At 43.9% G+C, this 21552-nt stretch overlaps 1 protein-coding gene across 1 annotated transcript in view; it reads left to right on the top strand.

Moving 5' to 3' along the window:
- The window catches only part of grik4 (glutamate receptor, ionotropic, kainate 4), a 154274-nt gene that overhangs the window by 128003 nt on the left and 4719 nt on the right, over window positions 1-21552 (top strand). Inside the window, exons 11-15 of the mRNA XM_061073199.1 lie at window positions 7576-7779; window positions 10379-10492; window positions 19787-19896; window positions 20767-20940; window positions 21272-21437. Coding sequence (XP_060929182.1) covers window positions 7576-7779; window positions 10379-10492; window positions 19787-19896; window positions 20767-20940; window positions 21272-21437 — 768 coding nt within the window. The remainder of the gene's footprint in view (window positions 1-7575; window positions 7780-10378; window positions 10493-19786; window positions 19897-20766; window positions 20941-21271; window positions 21438-21552) is intronic.

The raw sequence follows: 21552 nt of genomic DNA, 5'->3' as shown, positions 1-21552 counted from the left end.
GAAAGTTTACACATCTTTTGCCGAAAACTAAAAACACACCTCTTCCGACTGTACCTTGAATTAAAAAAAAAACAAAAAAAAAAAAACACACTAACCACTTTTGAAAACTAACACTTTGGTAGCACTAAAATGGCACTTACTTATAGCACTCTGTAGTTTTGCTTTATTTCGAAGAAATTGTACTGTCTTGATTCTTGTTGTTCTTGGTTTGTACCCTCAGGGTTGAATGCACTTATTGTAAGTCGCTTTGGATAAAAGCGTCAGCTAAATGAAATGTAATGTAATGTAATGTAATGTAATAACAAATATGTAAATGTCTAATAACAGCAAAGGAAATGCTGTTGCAACATTCCTTTCATTCTTCAACTTGTTAACAGTAAATAATTATTAACCATCAGTCCATCCCCTTCCTGTTTGATGGACAGAGCAGATTGTGTTAAAACCTTGTGAGAAGAGTTAAATGCTCTCGACCAATCTGTCCATTGTCTGCTTTACAGTACCTTTGATATTGCTTCTGTACGTTGGCGGGAAACTGTAAAATGTTGAAGGCTGTCCTACATGGATTTATGTATGAACCGTGTAAAGCCCTTCAGGTTTCCAGTCAGCTGCATGCGATCGCTTGATATACACACACGCCTGTCACTCGCCCAGCTCCTCCTTCTGGCTGATGAATTCGATGATAACACACAAAGTAGCTTGTAAGCAGAGGCAATTGGCCCAGCGTGTTTTTCTGAGTGGCTGCCTTATCATCTGGGACCCGTGAGAATGAGGGACGGACATATTGCCCCTATTTTGCCACTGAACAACTCACTGGTCTCATTGAGACTGATTGGGATTCACACGGAACGGTTCATTTCGCACAGGAGGCGAAGGGCACAGGGGAGGATTGAGATGTGTGTGTCTGTGTGCGTGGGTGTGTGTGTGTGCGTTGAGGAGGAGTACAAATGGGACAATATTTTCACAACAGAAAGAGGGTGTGAAGGAAAGAATTGGTGGCGCACAGAGATTTGATTTCACTTTGGAGATACCGAGTCCCTGGACCAAACTTCGGAAGCCACCAAGGAGCAATTTTCAGTGCCTATCACAGCTCATTCATCATGGTGTGATTGCCGTGTCGCCGTTATCTCGCTGGTGGGCGGCAGACGAGCCACAGCTGAAAGCCTTCCGAAGAATTCCTTACCTGCAGCACTGGCCTGGGAGGCAGTGTGTGTTTGTGTGTGTGTGTGTGTGTGTGTGTGTGTGTCTGCACAAGCACTTACAGTATTTATGGGCACTCTCTTACCGGCATTTGTGTGTGTATGTTCAGTTTGTGTGTTTTGTGTGCAGGCTGGACATGTCCAACTGGCTTTTACAGGGCAGTTTCATTACAGCTCCATGTGGGCGTCACCTTCTCACTTCAATCTCTCCAACTGCTCCACAATCAAAGCCACAATCTGTGTTCCTAATCACCGCTGTGGTGTGTTACGGGAACTTTTTAACTAGTAGCGAGAGGAGGTCTTTATAGCTCCTGTAGCTTCACTGATGTAATAGAAAAGGGCCACTCTTTGATGACTCAGTTGTACTGTTCTAAATTATGTGCGGCTCCTGGAAAACAGCAGTAGAGCAGGAAGTAGTAGATGTATTTACGGCTCTTTCTGATCTCTGCTTATTTGCATTGTAATTGTAGCTGCTGGATTCCCAGAGCCACGCGTGTCATCTTTTCAATTGGACCCAGTGTGTTTTGCTCGACAAAGGATCAAGCGACAGGCTTCCTATTATTTTTTCAGAAGGACTCAATTCATGAATCTAATCCAAGGTTAAACTGGAATGAACGAACAACAATACAAAAGAGCGAGGTCTACAAGCAAGGATCCAAGCAACCCAGAGCCAGAGGCTGTAGAGCCAAGAGCATCACTGAATAGGCTTCGAACAGATGGTGTAACCTGTGTTTGTTGGTTTATTTGGCCTTGGATCCTTTCATACAGTGCACACTTGTTCCCAAATGAATCCCTTTCACACTCCTAAATCTTTTATTCTAGTTTGCCTCATTCCACGTTATTAGTTCTGGTTCTCCCCATGGTGGAGTTGAAAGTATTGAAAGTAAGAATACATTTCTGATGTCATCATCCTTGAAACTGTGACCTTCCGCGCAGACAGTCAGACCTCATGTTTTAGCTGTAGCTGTGTAGATACCAGCAAGTCATGCAATGCAGCTCTTTCTCTCACAGGAGAACTTGTGTGTCACTCTTTAGTCGGTGTCCTTGTCACTTGGAAATCTGTTGTGTGTAAGAGTGACGTTTGTGTGTGTGCGTACATGCACCACAGCTGCTATAGATAATATGAATTCTGTAGGAAAGGCGGCAGAGAAAGTGAAATTCTTGGATCCACACATTTATTCAAAGCCGCTCAAAAATGTAATGGGTTCTTTCCTGACCCACACCAGACGCATTGGTAATCCTTCGAGTGGTTTATGCATAATCCTGCTAAGTCACAGACAGACAAACAAAATGAAAACAATCTCCTTGGCAGATGTAACAATGTGAACATGTATTGCAATGCACTGTAAAATAGTACCAGACTTTGCGGTCAAATACTCGAAAAAATACTTAAGTAAAGAACAGATACATGAAAAATGTACTGTAACAAAGTCAATTTTCTTTGTTATATCTCACCAGTGGCCCTCCCTGCAGAAAGTGACCACCAGCAACAACCACCACCTCCCTAAAAGCACATCCATGCACATTCACAAACATACACACAAAGAGCCTCCCAGTCCATCCCTTCACTCACACAGAGGCAGCCAAAGTCACACCGGTGAACAATTTCATCAACATTATCGTATTAATGAAAGAATATTTATATTAGTCATGGCTCATGGCTAATATCAGACATTTGAGTGAGTCTTTCTTCACTGAATGATGTAAATACATGTTTATTAAGCCACTAGCAAATCAATAAACAGCCTGGGGTGTTAATGTATCAATCGTTTAATTAGGCTCATAAATGATACCCATGTGCTTGCAGATATTCAACACTGTGTCAGTCTTTGTTCCTGAAAGAGTTCCAACCGAGCAGAGCTTTACCTGTGGGGGCATCTATCTTTGATGCCGGCTTTCTGCCACTTCTGGGGAATCACGTTGTCTCAATATTTAAATCCTAATATTTAAATCCCAACTCCTTTTCTTTTGTTAATGCCTCAAACCTGCTTTAGGTCCCAACTGTAAGAACCATCTCCTGCCTTTGTCAGGCACCACGCTCTCGATCGTTCGCTCAGTTCTACCCTTGTGTCATATGAGTGCTCTCATAGCCACTCACATACATAATGGGAGAGATTCAACGGTGCACACAGTGTGGACTGATAAAAGCCAACGCAGAGGCAGATTTGCTTGCACACAGACTCCGAAGCACTGAGGCATGTGCACATGATACACAAAGTACACAAGACCTGTCCTTTGTCTTTCAAAGTTTTTTGTGTACTTGTTTTGTCCCTGTTTTCAACTCGTTTGTATTTGAATATCCTGCTTTTATTTTTTGGTACAGTGAAGCACAAAAGTGTTATTCAAAAATGTTTAATAAGACCGAGCCTTTTTTCTAGAAACCTCTTAGAGAACTTTACGAATATTGTCAGAGCCTCCGTGGCTCCTCTTCAAACAGGACTACAGGGCCCTGGGAGAGAATCGTACCTCATTTCCCAGTTTGTTGCGCTCTGGAGAGCAACTTTTTAAGGATAAGAAACCAGTTGAGGAAAGTGAGGAGGGTTGTGTGAAGCCATCTCCAACACCCTGAGGTTTTAAAAGGGGAAACTCCTCTGTGGTGTGTGTGAAGCTGGATTTGAACAATACCCATGAGTACAATGTGTGTGTGTGTGCATGTGTGTGTGTGTGTGTGTGTGTGTGTGTGTGTGTGTGTGTGTGTGTGTGTGTGTGTGTGTGTGTGTGTGTGTGTGTGTGTGTGTGTGTGTGTGTGTGCGTGTGTGCGTGCGTGCGTGTGCGTGTGTCTGTTAGTGTGTGTACACTACCTGCTTGTCCATATGTAAGAGTGTGCTTCCTCCCTCCAAAGTTATCAGTCCACAACCAGACTCCTCTTGGCCTGGGAATTAGACGATGCTTTAAAAGTCTGCATTTCTTTATAGCTTCAAACTCGTGGCTTTATTGCTGTTTTGCTGTGGTGTGCAAAAGAAGGAAGATGGGTTTTCACTATGATTTTTCCCTTCATGGAAGACAGCACTTTTATAGACTTTTCTCACCTTTATATTTATTATCTTTCATATGATTTTGTTCTCAACTTTCAAAAAGGTTTCTAGTTTCTTGTACCCATTTGGTGAAAGTTTTACGAGGAGAATAACTGCTGCAGAAATATCAACTTTTAATACCAGTCGTGTTTCCATGTCATGCACTTCAGCAGCAGGCTGGTTAATAGACAGTTTTGACCTGGACAATTTTATAGAACAACTCAACCTCACAGGGGGAGATAGAGAAATTGAAACTCAGGAAAAAACGGCAAAAGAAAAAGAAAAAAACAGGGGAGTGAAAAGAAAAACACCTTTTGGGCTAGATGCCACTCCAACAGTCCCTGGTTTATTTGATTGTTATTGGGCTTTTACTGGTGTGATTGATGTTTGCTGCTTCCAATTTTATTAGTCTGTACTTAACCGGGTCAACACAGACAAGGGATGGGGGGAAGATTCCAAGGCAATATTTTCTCGCCTCACTTCAGGAAATTGAGCTTCCTAATGACGGAGGCCATTTGTTGAAAATATAGAATGCTTTTGCTTTTCTCCACACACATAAATCAACAAGAGGCTGGAGAGTAAATTGTGGTTTTTGCTTAATCTAGTGTTTTTGCTGGACAGGAACATGCATTCATTAAGGCACCTTTCTGGTCTTTGCATTGAGGGTGAGCAAAGCTGATATGAGGCTGTGTAGCAGGTTTGCGTGCCACTGTTTCAGCATGTAAATCCATTCAATTGGCAATATGTAAAATGCAGATCAAGCAAACCTTAACAACAGTGTTGCACATATCGTAAGGAGGGTGAAAAACTGTGAGGCTTTAGAAGTCTGGGAGCTGTGCTTTTACATATCGGCCTTGATGCCATCTGAAGCTTAAACGTGCATAGATGTTACTTCTGGCCAGTTAGGTGACACGTGTGGCTGTTTTATGGAGGTAATGATGGACATATTTACAGGGTGGCAGTCGCTAAATGGCTTGAAGCCCGACTGACTCTGAGCCAAGTCACATTTGGTTTTCCCTGGTACTTTTTACGATACGATACAGATACGATACATTTATTAATCCCACACACATGCAGACACACTCATGCAAATGAGGAAAATTTGTCCTCTGCTTTTAACCCATCTGGTGAACACACAGCAGGACACACAGATCTGACAATATTAAAGACGCATCATTAAAAAGCATGTGAAAACACCTAAACCGAAAATATTTTTGTCCATTTGTCAGTATTTGCTGTTTTCCCCAGCCTGTTTGCGGCCGGCCAGTCTGTCCACCATTAGACATATATTTTGAAAAGTTCACAAATAGCCCTATATTATTAGAAAAATTATAAATTGTTTACTTAAAGTGCTATATGTTTTATGAAGAGATTAATTTTTTTCAGCGAATGCCCCAAACAACTTAGTAGTTACTGTACTAAAAACCTCAGTGATGTAAGATTAACAAACATTTTCATTTTGGACACAGTAATGTTGGCCTGCTGATGGGGTTCGGCTACACAGACAAATCTCAGTAGGATCAATTCATTATCGCATGTGGTTTTTCAGTGGATAAGGGAATGATGATGAGAAAGTCACATGTGCAGCTCACTTCCTCCAACATGTCTGTATCTTGTGATCTGGTCTTTGTCGACAGTTTTTGCTTCTGTACTGTCTGTTTAGTTGAACTCCTGTGTGAGCCTGGTTAGATGAATCCATACATAGATTGTACAGACAGAGTCCAGCAGTCGTTGTTTCAATATTAGTCTTATCACAGCAGAGCAGGAGGCTTTTGCTTCAACTGTCAAATGATGCAAGCAAAGAAGAATCAAAGCTGCCTACCCAGTGTCAAAGTGATCAGACCCCTCCTCCCCTCCCCCTTGCTTTTCACCGTAGCACGCAGCTACAGGTGAAACCACACAGTTGCTATGACTACAGGGCTGGTCACAGTAACAGTTGTGCCACCTGATGTGCACCAAGTTCTCAAATGCTCCCAATTTGACTGTGACTATTATTTGTGTTGGCTTCTGGGGGAGGCAAATCAATCAGCAGCTTTTCAGCAAGCATAAATACATATTCCTACTGTAACCATGGCAAAACAATTTCACCTCCATACAAGTTATCTAAGTAAACAGCCACACAACACCACTGCTCATGGTTTTACTCTCCTTAAAGAAGAAACAGTGGCTTACGCACATGAGACTGTGATGACTGGCACGGCCCGCTGAAGGCATTTATGTTAACACAAGTTGTTGTCGGCCCCGAGCTTGAACAAACTCACGATTAAATACACAAGTATATACTTATCTTTTTTGGGGCATACGCACGAAACTTCATTGTGCTATAAAAAAGTAAACTGAACTTTATTTCCCTTTGTTTTGTTTATTTTTGTAAAAACGGAGCGGGTCAGCATGAGGAGACGCTCAGACTTGTTAATCATCGTTATCTGATTTCCTGATGTCGAAGTAAGTTACTTTGAGCTGGATTCACGAGCTGAGTGCAGCGATAGTGCATCAACAAAGTGGTACATAACGCTATGTGTTTTATGAGGTAGCGAAGCCCGAGCGCGCCGCTTTGACAGTTGCATTATTTGAAAAATGGCACAATAAGAGTGGCTCCAAAATATATCACTGCCGGGCTCCTTAAATCTTCCTGCAACATCAACTAAATGACCAAACAAGACATAAATAAACAGACAGCCGAACAGAGAATGGCTCCTCCAAAAGACAGGTTGTAAATAGGTGTGTGTTTAGGTGTGTGTGTGTGTGTTGCTTTTGTTTCTTATCTACCTTTCTGCCGAACATAACAGATTAGCACAAGTCTGACTGTTCCTGCTATAAGTGCCTGACTCTCAAATTCACAAATCTCCGTTTTTATTGAGGTTGGTAAAACCGATGTGAACTGTGACCTACAGAGGACAGATGGGACGCCTCCACCATTCTTCCTGGCTGTAAAAGCTCTGCCTAGGTGCTGTGGTTCAGTGGTAACTTTAAACTTTAAAGGGGAACCTCAGCGATGTTGAATGCTTCCAAGACATAGATTTTAAGAATCATCAATATCAAAGCCTCCAAAAACAGAGTATTTTATGTTTCCCTTAGTGCATTTCAATTCCGATTTCATTGAACATTTCTTATGTGGTAAATGTCTTTCGATATCCATGTCAAGCCCAGGCTGACTATTTTTTCAGTCTTGAAAACAGACTTTTTTCATATTTCTGACTGGCTGACTAGAGCCCTGTGTGAGTATGATGTGTACAACCAGTGTATTACCTCGCCAAAAAACACTACAAAGCACAGTATTGATCCGGTATGATTTGCCGTATCCCGTGGCTGAGCAACTCTTTGTCATTATCCTGTGTTCATTGAAAACCTTGTGTGTTTTTCAGGAAAATCCATACGTAATGCTGCGGCACAACCACCACGACCTGGAGGGAAATGACCGCTACGAAGGCTTCTGTGTGGACATGCTGAAGGAGCTGGCCGATATCCTGAAGTTCAAGTATCGCATCCGGCTGGTCGGCGACAGACTGTACGGGGTTCCCGGGGCTAATGGAACGTGGACCGGCATGGTCGGGGAGCTCATCTCGAGGGTACGTCGATATATACAGTACACATGCTGAGACTATGTGGAGCCTAGCAAGCCCCGGAACCTTGCTTATCTAATCACAGGCAGACCAATTCCTAGAAGCACACACAAGCGAATCCATCAGCTTTCATACAGTTCGTAGCTCCAAGCTTTTCTTCCACGTCATACACTTTTTATATTTCATTCAGCGGTGGCCTTTTCAGCTTAACCCCTGTATTCTCTCAAAAAGTCACGCCTTGTCGTCGGCTTGTTCCCTGTCAGCTCCTTTCTAAACTGACTTTAACAGACTTTCGCCCTGAATCAGTCCGTGTTGTTGTTGATGTTAAATCTCTGAGTGAGGCCTCAGATTCCTCAAGCGCCGCTGTATGTAGCTGTTAACATTCAGATAAGGTTATATATAAGAGGAGCTGAGGGGAGACGAGAGGAAGGAGAAGAAGTGGGAGTGAAAAAGAAGTGGGGAGGAACGCGGCGGCGAGGAAAAGCGAATGAAGCTGAATGGGATTGAGTCGATCCTAAGTGGTGATCTGTCTTAATTCCGTGGGCTAATGGAGGGCACGGTCATTAAATATGTAACGCAAAGATTGCCCGCTCTTGTTATTGTCACGGGTCTGCCACCGCTCTCGTCCCGCTGTGAGATGCCTCCGGAGGGCTGACCTTCAGGAGATCTGTGGTCCGAGTCGACATGTGCTCCTGACAAGCAGTTGGAGCTGTGGAGTGGCAAGGTAGGGGAGTGGGGGGGGGACAAAAAGTCAAGACGTCTCAGGGCTTGAGAGGGATTTGTCACGGGACGCGGGATGTCTAGAGGGGATGTTCCACGGTGGACGGAGACACCCGAGCTTGTTTGGTTAAAGGCTTAGAGAGGAATGGAGGAAAAACAAGGGGAGAGCTGCGGTCCCACGTTTAATGGATAATTTGAAAGGATATGAAATATACACTTTGAAGCAGGAAAAAGGACGACAGCCTGAGGTTATTGCACACAACAGTTATCTGTGTCCCTGCCAGTGCCGTTCAGACCGGACGATATTTCGGTGTATGACGGTGATTAGTTTGACGGGTGTCAGACAGCATGAGCTAACAGTGAGTCAGGCCAGGAGGGATCCAGACCATAGTCTAAGTGCAGTGTGCCCTGGTTCCTTCATCCCCGGTGCTGCAGTTAGAGAACAAAGGCAACGAGCATCTCCAAAGACTAAACTCTTGAAGTCAGATGCTACATCCTGGAGGGTCATGTTTAATTCATCCTGCACATCCACACATTTTAGTTTGTCCTTTTTCCACCGGATTAGCATGATATGATTGAATGCCAGTGGAAGCAGGTGCGATGTAATATCGAACTGGCGGCATTACACAGTTTTGTGTTGTGTTTGTTTCTCTTGTTTTTTTTTAAATTTGCACTGGAAGGCATAACAGCGAGCAGGCGGAGGAATCCAGTAATCAATATTAATATTCTATCGTCACATAAATATTTCAGTGGCTGTTACGACTGTGTGTTCATTTTTCAAAGGATCAGTGACTTTCTCTTTTTCAAATTGCCTGAATAGTCGTTTCGTGGCACGGGGCTGTGTTCCGGCGCTGGGAGCAGGCGATCAGACTTTCAAACGAGAGAGAGAGAGACGGGAGGAGGAAGAGAGAGAGATAGAGGAGCTGGGGACAGATGATGATGGAGGGTCAAAGCCTGTTGGCTGGGGAGAGGCCAGCAGCAGACATCCAGCCCCAGTGTGGTGTGTAGGCTGTGGTGCGGTTAAAGAGGTTGAATTTTGATGTGTAGTGAGCTAAATGAGGCACAACAGGACAGTGGGTTTTGGGGGTTTTAGGTGAATCTCTAAATATTTAACAGTGGATCACGGAAAGTATTACACATCATGACAAACTGGGTGTCGTAGGTGTTGTAGGTGTTCGTGCGATGCTTCCCATCACGGGAACAGTGTGTGTTTGTGGATGCGTGGTGCTGCAGCAGCGATGCTCTCCCTCTCCTCACTCTCATCCTCCCAGTCCTCTCCCTCTCTCCAATCCTCTTAGTTCTCCTGCAGCAGACAAAGAGCAATGCGTTGCTTCTTTCGCTCTTTGCTCCTCAGGAGATGAAAAATCCTTTGCAGTTGCACTTTGCTGGCCTGTTTTATGAGGAGCGAGCCAATCCAGCATTCAGCATGCATTGGCCGTTTCTACATGTGTGTGTGCGCGCGTGTGTTTCTAAGTGTGTGTTTTACCAGCAGCTGCTTTGTCAAGTGATTTGTCTTGACAGTGCTCCCTGGGCCAGCTACAATGGTTACCCCAAAGTCTCTTGTGCCCTACACACACTCACACACACACACACACACACACACACACACACACATATACACTCACATACACACAGCACCAATGCAGGATTATGCTCACCACAGATAGTGCTATTAGTTGGCACAAAGACTGTTGGATACAAAAGGACATACTTTGAGAATTAGCAACTTAGCCCACTTCTTATGTCATAATAATCTTCTCTTCAAGCTCTCAAAATATGGGTTATGACATCAACTTGTGTTACGTGTGTGTGTGCATTTTGCCTTCGAGTGTGTGTATCTTTGGCTGTGTGCGCTCGTATAATGTGATACTGCTCTGTGTTTCAGAAAGCTGACCTGGCAGTGGCAGGCCTCACCATCACCGCAGAGCGTGAAAAGGTCATTGACTTTTCCAAGCCTTACATGACCCTTGGCATCAGCATCATGTATCGCGTCCACCTGGTGAGTTACCTCCCATCAGCCTCTCCCTGCCACTACCACACACACACACACACACACACACACACACTCACACAAAAACACACACTCTCACCCATCGAACTCTCTCTAGTACAGCTTGCGGACATACCACAGAAGACTTTAAGCCATGTCTAATGGCTGGAAAAGAACTGCTCTCCCTTTTGGTCTTTCCGGCCTCTTGACTCCATCTCTCTCACTTTGCCTAAATCCCTCCGCTCACTCTCCTCTTCTTCACCTCCCATCTCCCTACTTGTGTGTGTTTCCATGACTAAACCCTTTCCTCTCCTCCAACCTTCAGCCTCCTTTTCTTGCTTCTTCTTAATCTTCCCCTCATCCTTCCCCTTTCGTCCCTGCAGTCACAGCGTTTTCACAGTGTCCAGTTCTTTTCCCCTCCCCTGTGTTTTTGCCCATTTCCTCCCTGGCCCCTCCGCATCCTTCCAGGACCAGATGCCGTGTTTTGTTGGGAGACCATCCTGATGAATGAAGCAGTTTCACAGTTGCGCTCTGCTCGCCCTCTGATTAGGTTTGGCTATCTTATTCTCGCAAGCAACACGGACCATGCTTCTCAGAGAGAGCGAGTCCCGAGCAAGAAACAGCGAACCAGCAGCAGCGCAGGTGGAATTGAGCCCGTGTTTTCAGAGTCAGTGGCCCATTAATCATCCGTCCTTCCCCAAAACCCAAGGTGACACTGCAGGGTCCAGTGGGGCTCTGGCCACTGGTCCGCTCGGAGGTGCCATGCCACGTGCACTAGCTAAGATTAGTATAGCATCCCAGAGGGGGCGTTTACTCACAGTCCTCCTTGTTCCGATCTCCTCCTCTTATAAACCTTCACTCCTTCTCACCTTCCCATAGTTTGATTGCAACACTAATAGTTGTAACAGTGAGGGAGTCAATTGAGCTGCAAGAGCTGGGGGAGAATCAATCGATGCTCACAGCGGGCGGGGTGTCAGAAGGGCTGCTGGGTAGCGTAATGCCTCTGAAGTGGGATTCCGGCAGGCGGGATGGCAGCATTAGGAGGTGATATGGAGCTGATGTCCCTCGGGGCTGACACTCACACACACACACACACACACACACACACAAACAGCTTAATTAACACAGACTTGATCCAATTGACAGTTGAAATTTCTGATGAAGAAATCAATGAGAGAGAAATAAAGAAAGGCAGTATTATTTGAACGTAAACTATGCAGACATATGTTCGTCATCGACCTTTTTCAGTGAGCTTCTCTTTGTCTTGACAGAACTACTATTTGATTATGAATGGTTTTCTTTCCTTCTGATTAACTCAGAAGTAATGATGTAATATCTGAAAGCACTTTGCTTAGATTCAACTAGATTGTCACTCTTTGTCTGGACTAAAACGAAACGACTTTTTAAGACTATTTATGCTTTTCTTTGACCAAAATTAGACTAAATTGTCCAAACTTTTACTCGACTTAAAATGTATTGAAAATAAAAAGGTTGATGAAACATGACTAAAATTTGTATTGGTTTTGTCTTTCAAAACTATCATTGTCTCTGAAATCACTCACTGATACACTCCTTCCGATACTCACTGTATAGAGTTCCATGTAGAGGACTGTATAGTGAGCTTGTCAGCAAAATGAAAAAAGCACTTTCGGACACTAATCAATTTTCTCTACGCCTGGTAGTACGTCATTGTTGAACCTAAACTAATAACGTTTCTTACCAACGTAGGTCCAGGGCTGGTACGTGGGGATTTTTCCCAAATGAATATATAGAAAATAGTTTGTCTGAGCTATAAATTTCAGTTAATCAAGTATTTTCTGTTTGTTGCTGTTTCTATTGAATCACAGCTGAGGCTTTTCATTCAGACATGGTACAAGTTTGTTTTCACATCATACAGTTCTCTCCTCTTGTCTGTTGGCCGTTTTTCCTTCAGTCGTACAGAACTTTTCACGATGCATTGTGGGATGCACATTTCAGACAGCACTTCAACATGGTGATTCTAATTATATAGTGGAATATAAAACAAGTTGTGAGTGATTTCAGACAGAGTAAAAGACCAAATCTAAAAATAGCCGACAAAATTAACTCAGTTATTATTGTGGTATAAATTACCTGCAAATTACTCAGCACATGTAAAATAAACGAACAAAACCCGAGTTGAAGATTTAATGTATTGTTAACAATGTAGGAGACAAACCTTATCGCCAGTAACCAGAGGGAAAAGTACCCAACAAGTAACAGATACGTCCATACAACCAAGTGGATAGAAGCCATGAGCTGTTCACTAAACACATGCGCAGGAACACCGGGACATTGATTCTCTATGAAAATAAAAAATGTGTGATTACTTCTAACATGACATTGTCACATTCTGCCACTCCATGAATCCTGAGAGGGATATAAGCAAAGTGAGCAGAGGCACACAGCAGAAAATGAGTGAATAATTCATACTAGCTTTCTTTCATGAGTTGGTAGAAGTGTGTGGAGCTTTTGAAAAGATAGAGAGAAAAGAGAAAGGGACACGCTGAGAGAGGAAGTGAAAACAGGTGTCCCCTGTCTGTCTCCATCGCTCTGTCTCTCATTTCTTCATCCTCGCTGTAATTTTCCAGTGCCTCTTGGCATTTTCTGTGATGTGACTCAGAGCAGTCCCTTAGCATGGCTCCACAATTCGATATTTGAATTTCTGTGACTGCACTTGTTTAGTTCTAATCCACTGACTATTGATCTGAGGCACAGAGATTTCTACATGGGGCTTTCGTTGCTTATTTCAAACTTTAAATGAAAATTTCTGTCAGATCAATAAGAATGGCAAACGCAATCAAATAAAGTCGCCCGTTGAGTATTAATTACCTTCAGACTATGGGCTATGTAATTTCCATTTCTCTGTATTGTTGCCCTGTCTGTGTTTCTATGTATCTCACACACACTCTCACACACACAGACACAGAGACTCTGTTTCGTGTTTTTATACTGTCTATGTCATTGTTTTCTATTTATCAACACTGTGACATGTATTCACATTATGAACCAAACAAAATGCACAATATTCTTCTCAATAACAACATAAAGGCAGAACTCTTCGTATGAAATATTAATCGTGTATCTCTGAATATCAGTTCCTTTGAGACCGACTCAGAGGAAATATGGCAGAACTAAATAAATGCATTGCCTTTAATAAACAGCAGACAGAAAAAAGAAACCTGCACTTAGGAAGAAAATACTGTCACTTGACGCAGTCAGGTTTTCCATGGGGTGTCCAAAACAGTGGCAAATTAAATCACTTAATTACAGGAGATCTGATTCCCTGGAGGAAACAGCATTTTCTTGTCACCTTATTCTCTTTGTCATGTCTGAGACACCAGGTGGGAATAAAAATACAGACACTAACCTCAGACAGCTCACAGCGTGTCTGCAGAAGACAAGCTGCTGCCTAGCTTCTCTCTCCAGCAGCCCGAGTGTTTGTGTGTCTGCTGAAGGGAGTTGTAGTTATGTGCTGCATGCAGTTACATAGTCATGTAATTTATCTGGTAGACTTTGTGTTCTTTGACATGCAGGTGGGTTTGATTTGCTCTTACACACAAATCACAAAGCGCACCTTCACATCAGCAGCTGGTACAATATGTGTCAGAGCTGGCTTGAATTGGGCATGAGAGTTATGAACTCAGACGTAACCAAGAGCGATTGTCGACCTCTTCTCATAAAAACCTTCCCTCCCTTTACATTCATCATCTGTTCAACAAAACAGCTGTAACCAAGGATCTGAGCCTGTTCTATCATTCAAACGTTACATTTTGAGGTGTGTGCGACAAAGTATAGTGTATTTTTGTGAGTGTGTGTGTGTGTATGTACATGTGTGTACAAGAGGAAGAGAGAGTGGTGCTTAATTAGACAAAAAGGGTTAATTAGGGGGTGTGGGGAAGCTGTGCTACGTTCTGCAGCTGCCCGGAGGGTAGAGCTTGACATACAGAGCTTCATTGAGTCTCTCGCCACACACCACCTCAGACAAAATTACATAGTCAAAAACACATGCTCAAGCACTTTATTAGGAACTACATAGAGTGCATACGTCAGCCAATTAAAACCCAACAATCTCCTTATGAAACCAGAGTTATATTCATTGGATCTGGTTGTTTAATTGGAGCTGCAACACAAATGTACACACTCATACATATCAGTACCCCAAATACCAGATTTTTCTCTGAGAAAATCAGTGAAAATGTTGAAAATCACCCTATCTCCCAATGTTAAAGAAAGAGAAACAATATTCCAGGATCTCCCTTGATCTGGATCCGTACCAAAAATGAAATGTGTTTCTCCTTGACTCATGCCCCACCTCTCTACAAACTGTTATAGGAACCTGTTAAATAGTGCAAAATCCTGATATATAACAAACGCAGATAAAAACATCCTGGGTAGGGCTTCTCCGTGCTCTCGTCACAGCCTCGGTTCCTTGCAACATTGATTCCACATCAAGTTAAAAGATTCTGGCCCATGTTGACGTGACTGCCTCACATCATTAGTGCCGATTTGTCAGCTGCCCATTCGTGCTCCCGATCTGGGGTTCTGCCACATCCCAAAGGTGTTCAATTGGATTCACATCTGCTCACTGAAGAACTCTGAATTCATTACCGTGCCAGTTTGAGTTGCTTTTTGATTACTAGCCATTAGAACATGGTAAATTGTGGCCATTAAGGACGCATGTGATCAGCAACAATACAGAAACACTCGAGCCAGTCCATCTGGCACCCGCAATCATGCCACGGTCAAAATCACTTAGATCACATATTTTCCCCATTCCTATGTTTGATGAACATTAACTGAAGCCCCTGACCTGTATCTGCAGGATTTGATGCACTGCACCGCTGCCACTCGATGCACCCTGCATGAATAAGCAGGCGTGTAGTTGAACCTGAAAATAGTACTCTTCACACGCATGCATTTACACATGCACGGTAACGCACCGTTGGGTGCAAAACTCACAGAGAAGAAGCATGTCATCGTGAATATGAACTTGTGACCTCCACCAAATCACCTGCTCTCTGCATATTGCCCCCGCGGCCATCTCAACAAACCATCTCTGACAAACTGCTCTGACACAATTAGAAAGGCGCTAAGCAAAATGACAGATGGAAGGAGGGGGAGACGCCGGGGTTGGAGAGGAAGAAAGCCTGCGTAGACGAGACAGCGAGAGGAGCAGGTAGAAAGAGAAGCAGGAGAGGTGGAGAGAAGATGGAGAAATGGGAGCAGAGAAGCGAGCAGGAGAGAGTGAGGGGTTGAAATGACAGTGGAGAGTCTCCTTCAGTGAGTTGGTATTCAGGCAGGCAGCCTCAGGGGGCAACAGCGTGGTGTGAATACCAAGAGGGGGGGATGACTAGGTGAAATCCTTGACTGGATAACCTCACCAGCTCCTTCAGTCACCCTCCTGGCATGCAGGCAATCCATCTGAGAGACACACTGGGGGGGAAAGGAGGGGAATGAAGGAAGGACAGTGGGCAAGAACAAGGGCAGCGCACGGTAAAATGAGTGATCTCCTCATCTGTATGTTAAGAGGAAGAGGGGACATGGACGTTACCATTACAGGCAGCATTTCCTAAGTATTCCATTTGTGGAGATGTACTCATAAAATGAGGCCATAAAGGATGTTTTACCCTCTGTGCCGCGTCTGCGTCGCTTCGGTCTTTTGATTTGCCTCACGTCCTCTTATCATCTTAACATGACGATAAACCTCTGCAAAACGATCCCCCTGCTGCTAATAAAAATAATTTAAACACAGCAGCGAATGTTTATGTGTGACGCGTGACGGCCACCTGTGGCTGTAATGTGTACTCATATCAGTCGTGTTTGGTGCTCGTTCCGCTTCGGAAATCCGTTGATTTGTAACTCATGCACCAAGGCAACTGTTAATGTCAGCACTGCTGTTTGGGTTGCTCGTTATGTTTTTCGAGTTTTCTGACTTTTTCCGAGTAAACAGCTCCAACTCAACAGGAAATACCAGACTAGACATGGTTGCTGCCTTTTCCCCAGCCAGTGGTCGACGATCTGCCCCCTCTGTGCTCAGCCCTGGTGCATCCTGGGTTTCGGCACGTACTGTATCTGCCGTGCCACAGATGACTGACAGCCTAGACAGCCTCTGACCAGCTTTGAAGTCAACACACACAAACACACAGCTACTGACAGCCTGTCTTGCATACACAGACTTACCTTCCAAAATGTCGAGCGCACAGGCCACCTATTTGAGCTCTCTGTCCAAACAGTAATCCCAGGCCACAGGGATGGACTAGTAGGTACTTAAGGTCTCTTTAAAAATTTTTAATCTCAAGTCAGTCTGTCTCTGGCAACGTATTCATCTCTAAATGCACTTAATATATGTGGATGAAAGTTATTTGCAACTGTGCTAATGTCAGTGACACTGAGCCCTCAATCCCAGAGATTAATCAGAGGTAAATCCCTGTGAAGGACAAATGCACTGTCTCATAATGACATCACAGAAAACAGGAGTCAGTCTCCCGGTTCTGTCTCTGCCTCCGCAACAAGCTGTAAACCCAACATTGACACGTCCCCTTTATGAAGATGTGTTGGCTAATGTGTTAATAAACTGTTGGCTGCTGTGTTTACACGTCCAACAGACAAGGAGCATCATTAACATTCATTTAGATTCATGTTCATTCAGGAATCTGACAAATGTAAATCAAAGTTGTCTGCCCCTTTGGTGTTATTTTTGGTCTCCACCAATTCAAGAAATGCACATGTGTTTATTTAGCTGCTTAATAGTAAAGATGTTTGCAGTAAAATCAAGATTTTATTAGCAGAGCAGTTTTATTACATTGGCAGAAATCATATAGTAATATCGTGCTGTTTGTTCTTTCTGGGACTCGGTTTACAAGACCTTAAATGTTTCAGGGGAAAACATCCTGACACATTTTGGAAATATCGCTCTCAGACTTCAAACACATTTTTTAATGTTCTCATGTATCCTAATAGAATCTCATTAGCACGTTAGTGTGTCTGCTGGAGCCTCGCTACGGATAATTTCAACCACTTAAAAACATAACTTTGACTCCGAGTCTTAAAACACACAAACACCAGAGTCAAGCTTTCTGCAGCAGCACAACTACGACAGCTTCCTGTTGTCTTCTGGTCTCCGTCTCTTCCAACCTTTTTCTCTGAGTCTTTTCCTGATGAGCGCTCCTGCACCTCCAGTTCTCCACCATCTGTTAGTGCGGAAGTCGCGAGTCTCTGCAGCTCTCTTCATCTTAATAATAGCACCTTGGAGGGAGCTAAGGATGTGGACAAGTGGGGCGAGGCAGTTAGCAAAACGCTGGGTCAGCATGCACCAAGCTGGACCAGCAAAGAGGACGACTCATGTCAGCACATACTGCTGTTAGCCCAGTAATGCCAGTGCCAACTAGAAGCAGCTCTGGCAGCGGTTGTCACTTTGCATCAATACTTCACCTCTGAGACGGCCATTGTGTGTCTCACCACTCCACTGTTCTATTTCCAGACAGCAATCATCATCAGCATCATAAGCATCGCACTCGAAAGACGGACCGACAGGCGGCAGGTCTGGCATGCTGAGTTGTATCAAGGCTGGAATTTATTCAGAATACAAAACAAATGTAAACTCTCCCCTCCCCTGCGTTCTGCACCCCCTCCTGTTTTACTCTGTCAGGCTAATATGCAACTGATTACACGTACTTTAATGAATTTTCATCTCAGCGCAGGTCTAAATGGGGCTTCGTTTATCATAACAAATGCCCACCGAAATATTTCACCCTCTTGCTGCAGATTTAATTTTCGAGGGGCCTCCAGAATGTATTACTGCAGAGTTTTGGCATGCGTGATGTCCCCCCGGAACTCCTAATGAAGTATTTTTGCATAAAAGCAATTTAAGCTTGTTCAGGTGGGCTCCATTGCGCTGCCTGTTGATGCAGGGATGGAAAACACAGTTCCACATCATTCAGCGCGCACATCTCAGAACACCACTCGGACAGTTGGTGGTTTGATCACCTCGACCGCTTAACTGTCCTGCCGGCTCCGACAACCACCTCAGATCCATCGTCACTAACAGATGGTGAACGAGCATCTGTGTGTAAATGGCTTACATTCTCCTGCTGATGAACGGTCTATAGGCGGAACAGGCATTGAGAAATAGGAGCGAGCACAAACACACACAGACACACATAAATAAGCACACACACACACACACACTAAGTCTGATACTTGGCACGGCTTTGCCAGTAATTGGTTTCATTTAGAGGACAATAGCTCCTGGTGCTGAATAATGAAACATTAGGAATTAGCCCCCTATATTCCCGTTGGTCTACTTGCTGCAAACCTTATTTTAGCCATTTTATCTCCTCGACCACTGGTTACTAGTACAAACCAATACATTACAGCCCGTGGCTGCTGCGGCACAGCTTGCCTGGCTATTAATCTCCCTCCCTTTCTTTCCCTGCGAGCTGGGACACTGCGCTCCCAGTCATACAAGAAGTCAATTATAGGTCACAGAAATGAATTTGTGTTTAATGTAGCTGTAATGGCCTAGTTGATCATTTGACCTTTCTCTCAGCTGCATGCAACCTTGCACAGAACATAAACGGTGGCTGGTGTCTTTATCTTTGTTGATGATTTTATCCTCTAATTGTTCTTCGTGATTCGTCATAATACTATCAGTATCGTGGTGTAATTTCATGTACATGCACACGATATACCAATTAAAATGAAATGCTGGCTGGTTAAATCAGTATTTTTTTTTTTTTTTCAGTGACAGAATTGGGGATATAAATTATCTGTGATGTTGCGGCCATGCACAGGCCTGTTCCACTCTGTTGATAATTCATGGGAGACTGGGTTTGTACTTTCATACGATAATCTGAATGTTTAGATGCAAATGAGATTCAGATAATTATGGTGCTGTCAGTTTAGGAGCGGAAAAAATCTATCTCTGTTTATCACATCAAAATCCCTTTATTTACTGTCCAAGTCACCTTTTTCATCTTCCCCAAATTACACAGGCAGAAGTAAATGTGTGTTATCACAAACCAAATTGGGCCTGAGGCAAAGGAATCAACACTGAAATACTGTAACATGTCTCCCTAATTAACCCTGACACTGTGTGTGGAGGCGACGTTTTAACAAGCAAATTAGTGGATAGCAAGTGTTTAACCTTTCACCTCCTCGTTCGACAGAAGCCCTTCTTGTTTTGACCAGTGTGATTTCCACATGCTGGATCAAAGGGTGACTTGTCCTGAGGAGGATCTAATGATTTTGAATCTGGACCCCCGTGTGTGTTCTGTGTTTCAGGGACGTAGGCCGGGCTACTTCTCCTTCCTGGATCCCTTCTCCCCTGGGGTCTGGCTCTTCATGCTCCTGGCCTACTTGGCTGTCAGCTGTGTCCTCTTTCTGGTGGCAAGGTAAAGATCTCACTGATAACATGTAGCCCACTCTGTACCTATGACAGAGAGGAGAAAGAAAGATAGGCGTAGAAAAACACAATAAAGGTTTTCTTCGGGGAAACGTAGAGGAGAAAACAGTGTTCGGCGTTCTCTTCTGTTGATCTTCCACATCACAGTGAAAGAGATGTTCTCCCAATTGTGGGTCTTCAGCATCACACTGACACCCGCTGGTCAGACGGGGAACTGGTTGTTCACTGCTCTTCAAAACTCAATTGTGTAAACACTTGAAACATCATTAAATTAGACTGTATCTCATTAAGAAACTTGTGTAGCACTTCTGAAATCAATCAGTCAGTTCCCATGTTGTCTTTCTTATTTCTGTTTGTATAAACTGACACATAGCCCAGCAAGTATATGTTACCCACTTGGTTTGGGATTAGATCTTTTCGGAGCCACTATTATCAGGATTAATTATTACAGTCATCAAATACTCTTTCAGGCATGCCAGTATTGTATTAAGTCAGACTTAGAATATGTTATGTCTTTGTTAGTTTGCACACTAGCTTTAAGAGTTTTCACACTGTTCTTTCAATCGAGCTCATGACAGAGTCGTCACGTAACTTGATCTTCGTGCAGCACCATTTGAACATGCCAGTCACACTGCCTTCACCCCCACTGTTAAAGTAGGAGGCAGGTTTGTTCATTCTCCAGAGAGTCAAGGTGAGCTATGTGCTCAGTTGAGAGTTGGAGTTGTTTAGCTCCATGCCTTTCTTTCTGTTCTTTCTACATTCCGCCCTCTCTCTGCCTCTGTCTCTTGAGTTTTGCTCTCATCAGAATACATAACCAGCTTTCGCTGTCGTCTAACAGCATCGTCTTTGTTCCCCCCAGATTGACGCCGTATGAGTGGTATAACCCCCACCCCTGCCTGAAAGGTCGCTGTAACCTGCTAATCAATCAGTACTCCCTTGGCAACAGCTTCTGGTTCCCAGTTGGCGGCTTCATGCAGCAAGGATCCACCATCGCTCCCAGAGCTCTGTCCACACGATGTGTCAGCGGAGTGTGGTCAGTATGAGCTACAGGGACACACAAACATGAGTGTATTTTCAGGCTTTTTTCAAATCCACACATGAACACCCCCATCATTTTGTGTTCTATTGTGCTCATGAAATGCATTTCCGGGACATCAGGGTTTGAAATGATACAGTGATATCATCTCATCATCATACACACCCACCCCTTCATCCATCCACTTCCTTATCCATTGAAAACCCTGCAGTGTCTTCTCCTCTCAGGTATTTTAATCCTCCCGACACCCGGACAATCTATCTTCATACACTGCCCTTTCCATTTACATACTTTTATGGGTGAATACACGTGTTCTTGTCCTCCACAGGTGGGCCTTCACATTAATCATTATCTCATCCTACACCGCCAACCTCGCTGCCTTCCTAACAGTCCAGAGGATGGAGGTGCCGATAGAGTCGGTGGACGACCTGGCAGATCAGACGGCGATAGAGTACGGCACCATGCACGGAGGATCCACAATGACCTTCTTCCAGGTCAGATGCTACACACATCCTTGCATATGATGGATTGTTTATACTGTTCCCAGCCACACACAGGAACTGACCCCAGAGCCCTCTGTGATCAATGGGCCATCGATAGTGTTATTCT

Source organism: Limanda limanda, chromosome 6, assembly GCF_963576545.1.
Source record: "Limanda limanda chromosome 6, fLimLim1.1, whole genome shotgun sequence".
Lineage (NCBI taxonomy): Eukaryota > Metazoa > Chordata > Actinopteri > Pleuronectiformes > Pleuronectidae > Limanda > Limanda limanda.
This window is presented reverse-complemented; position numbering and strand designations above follow the sequence as displayed.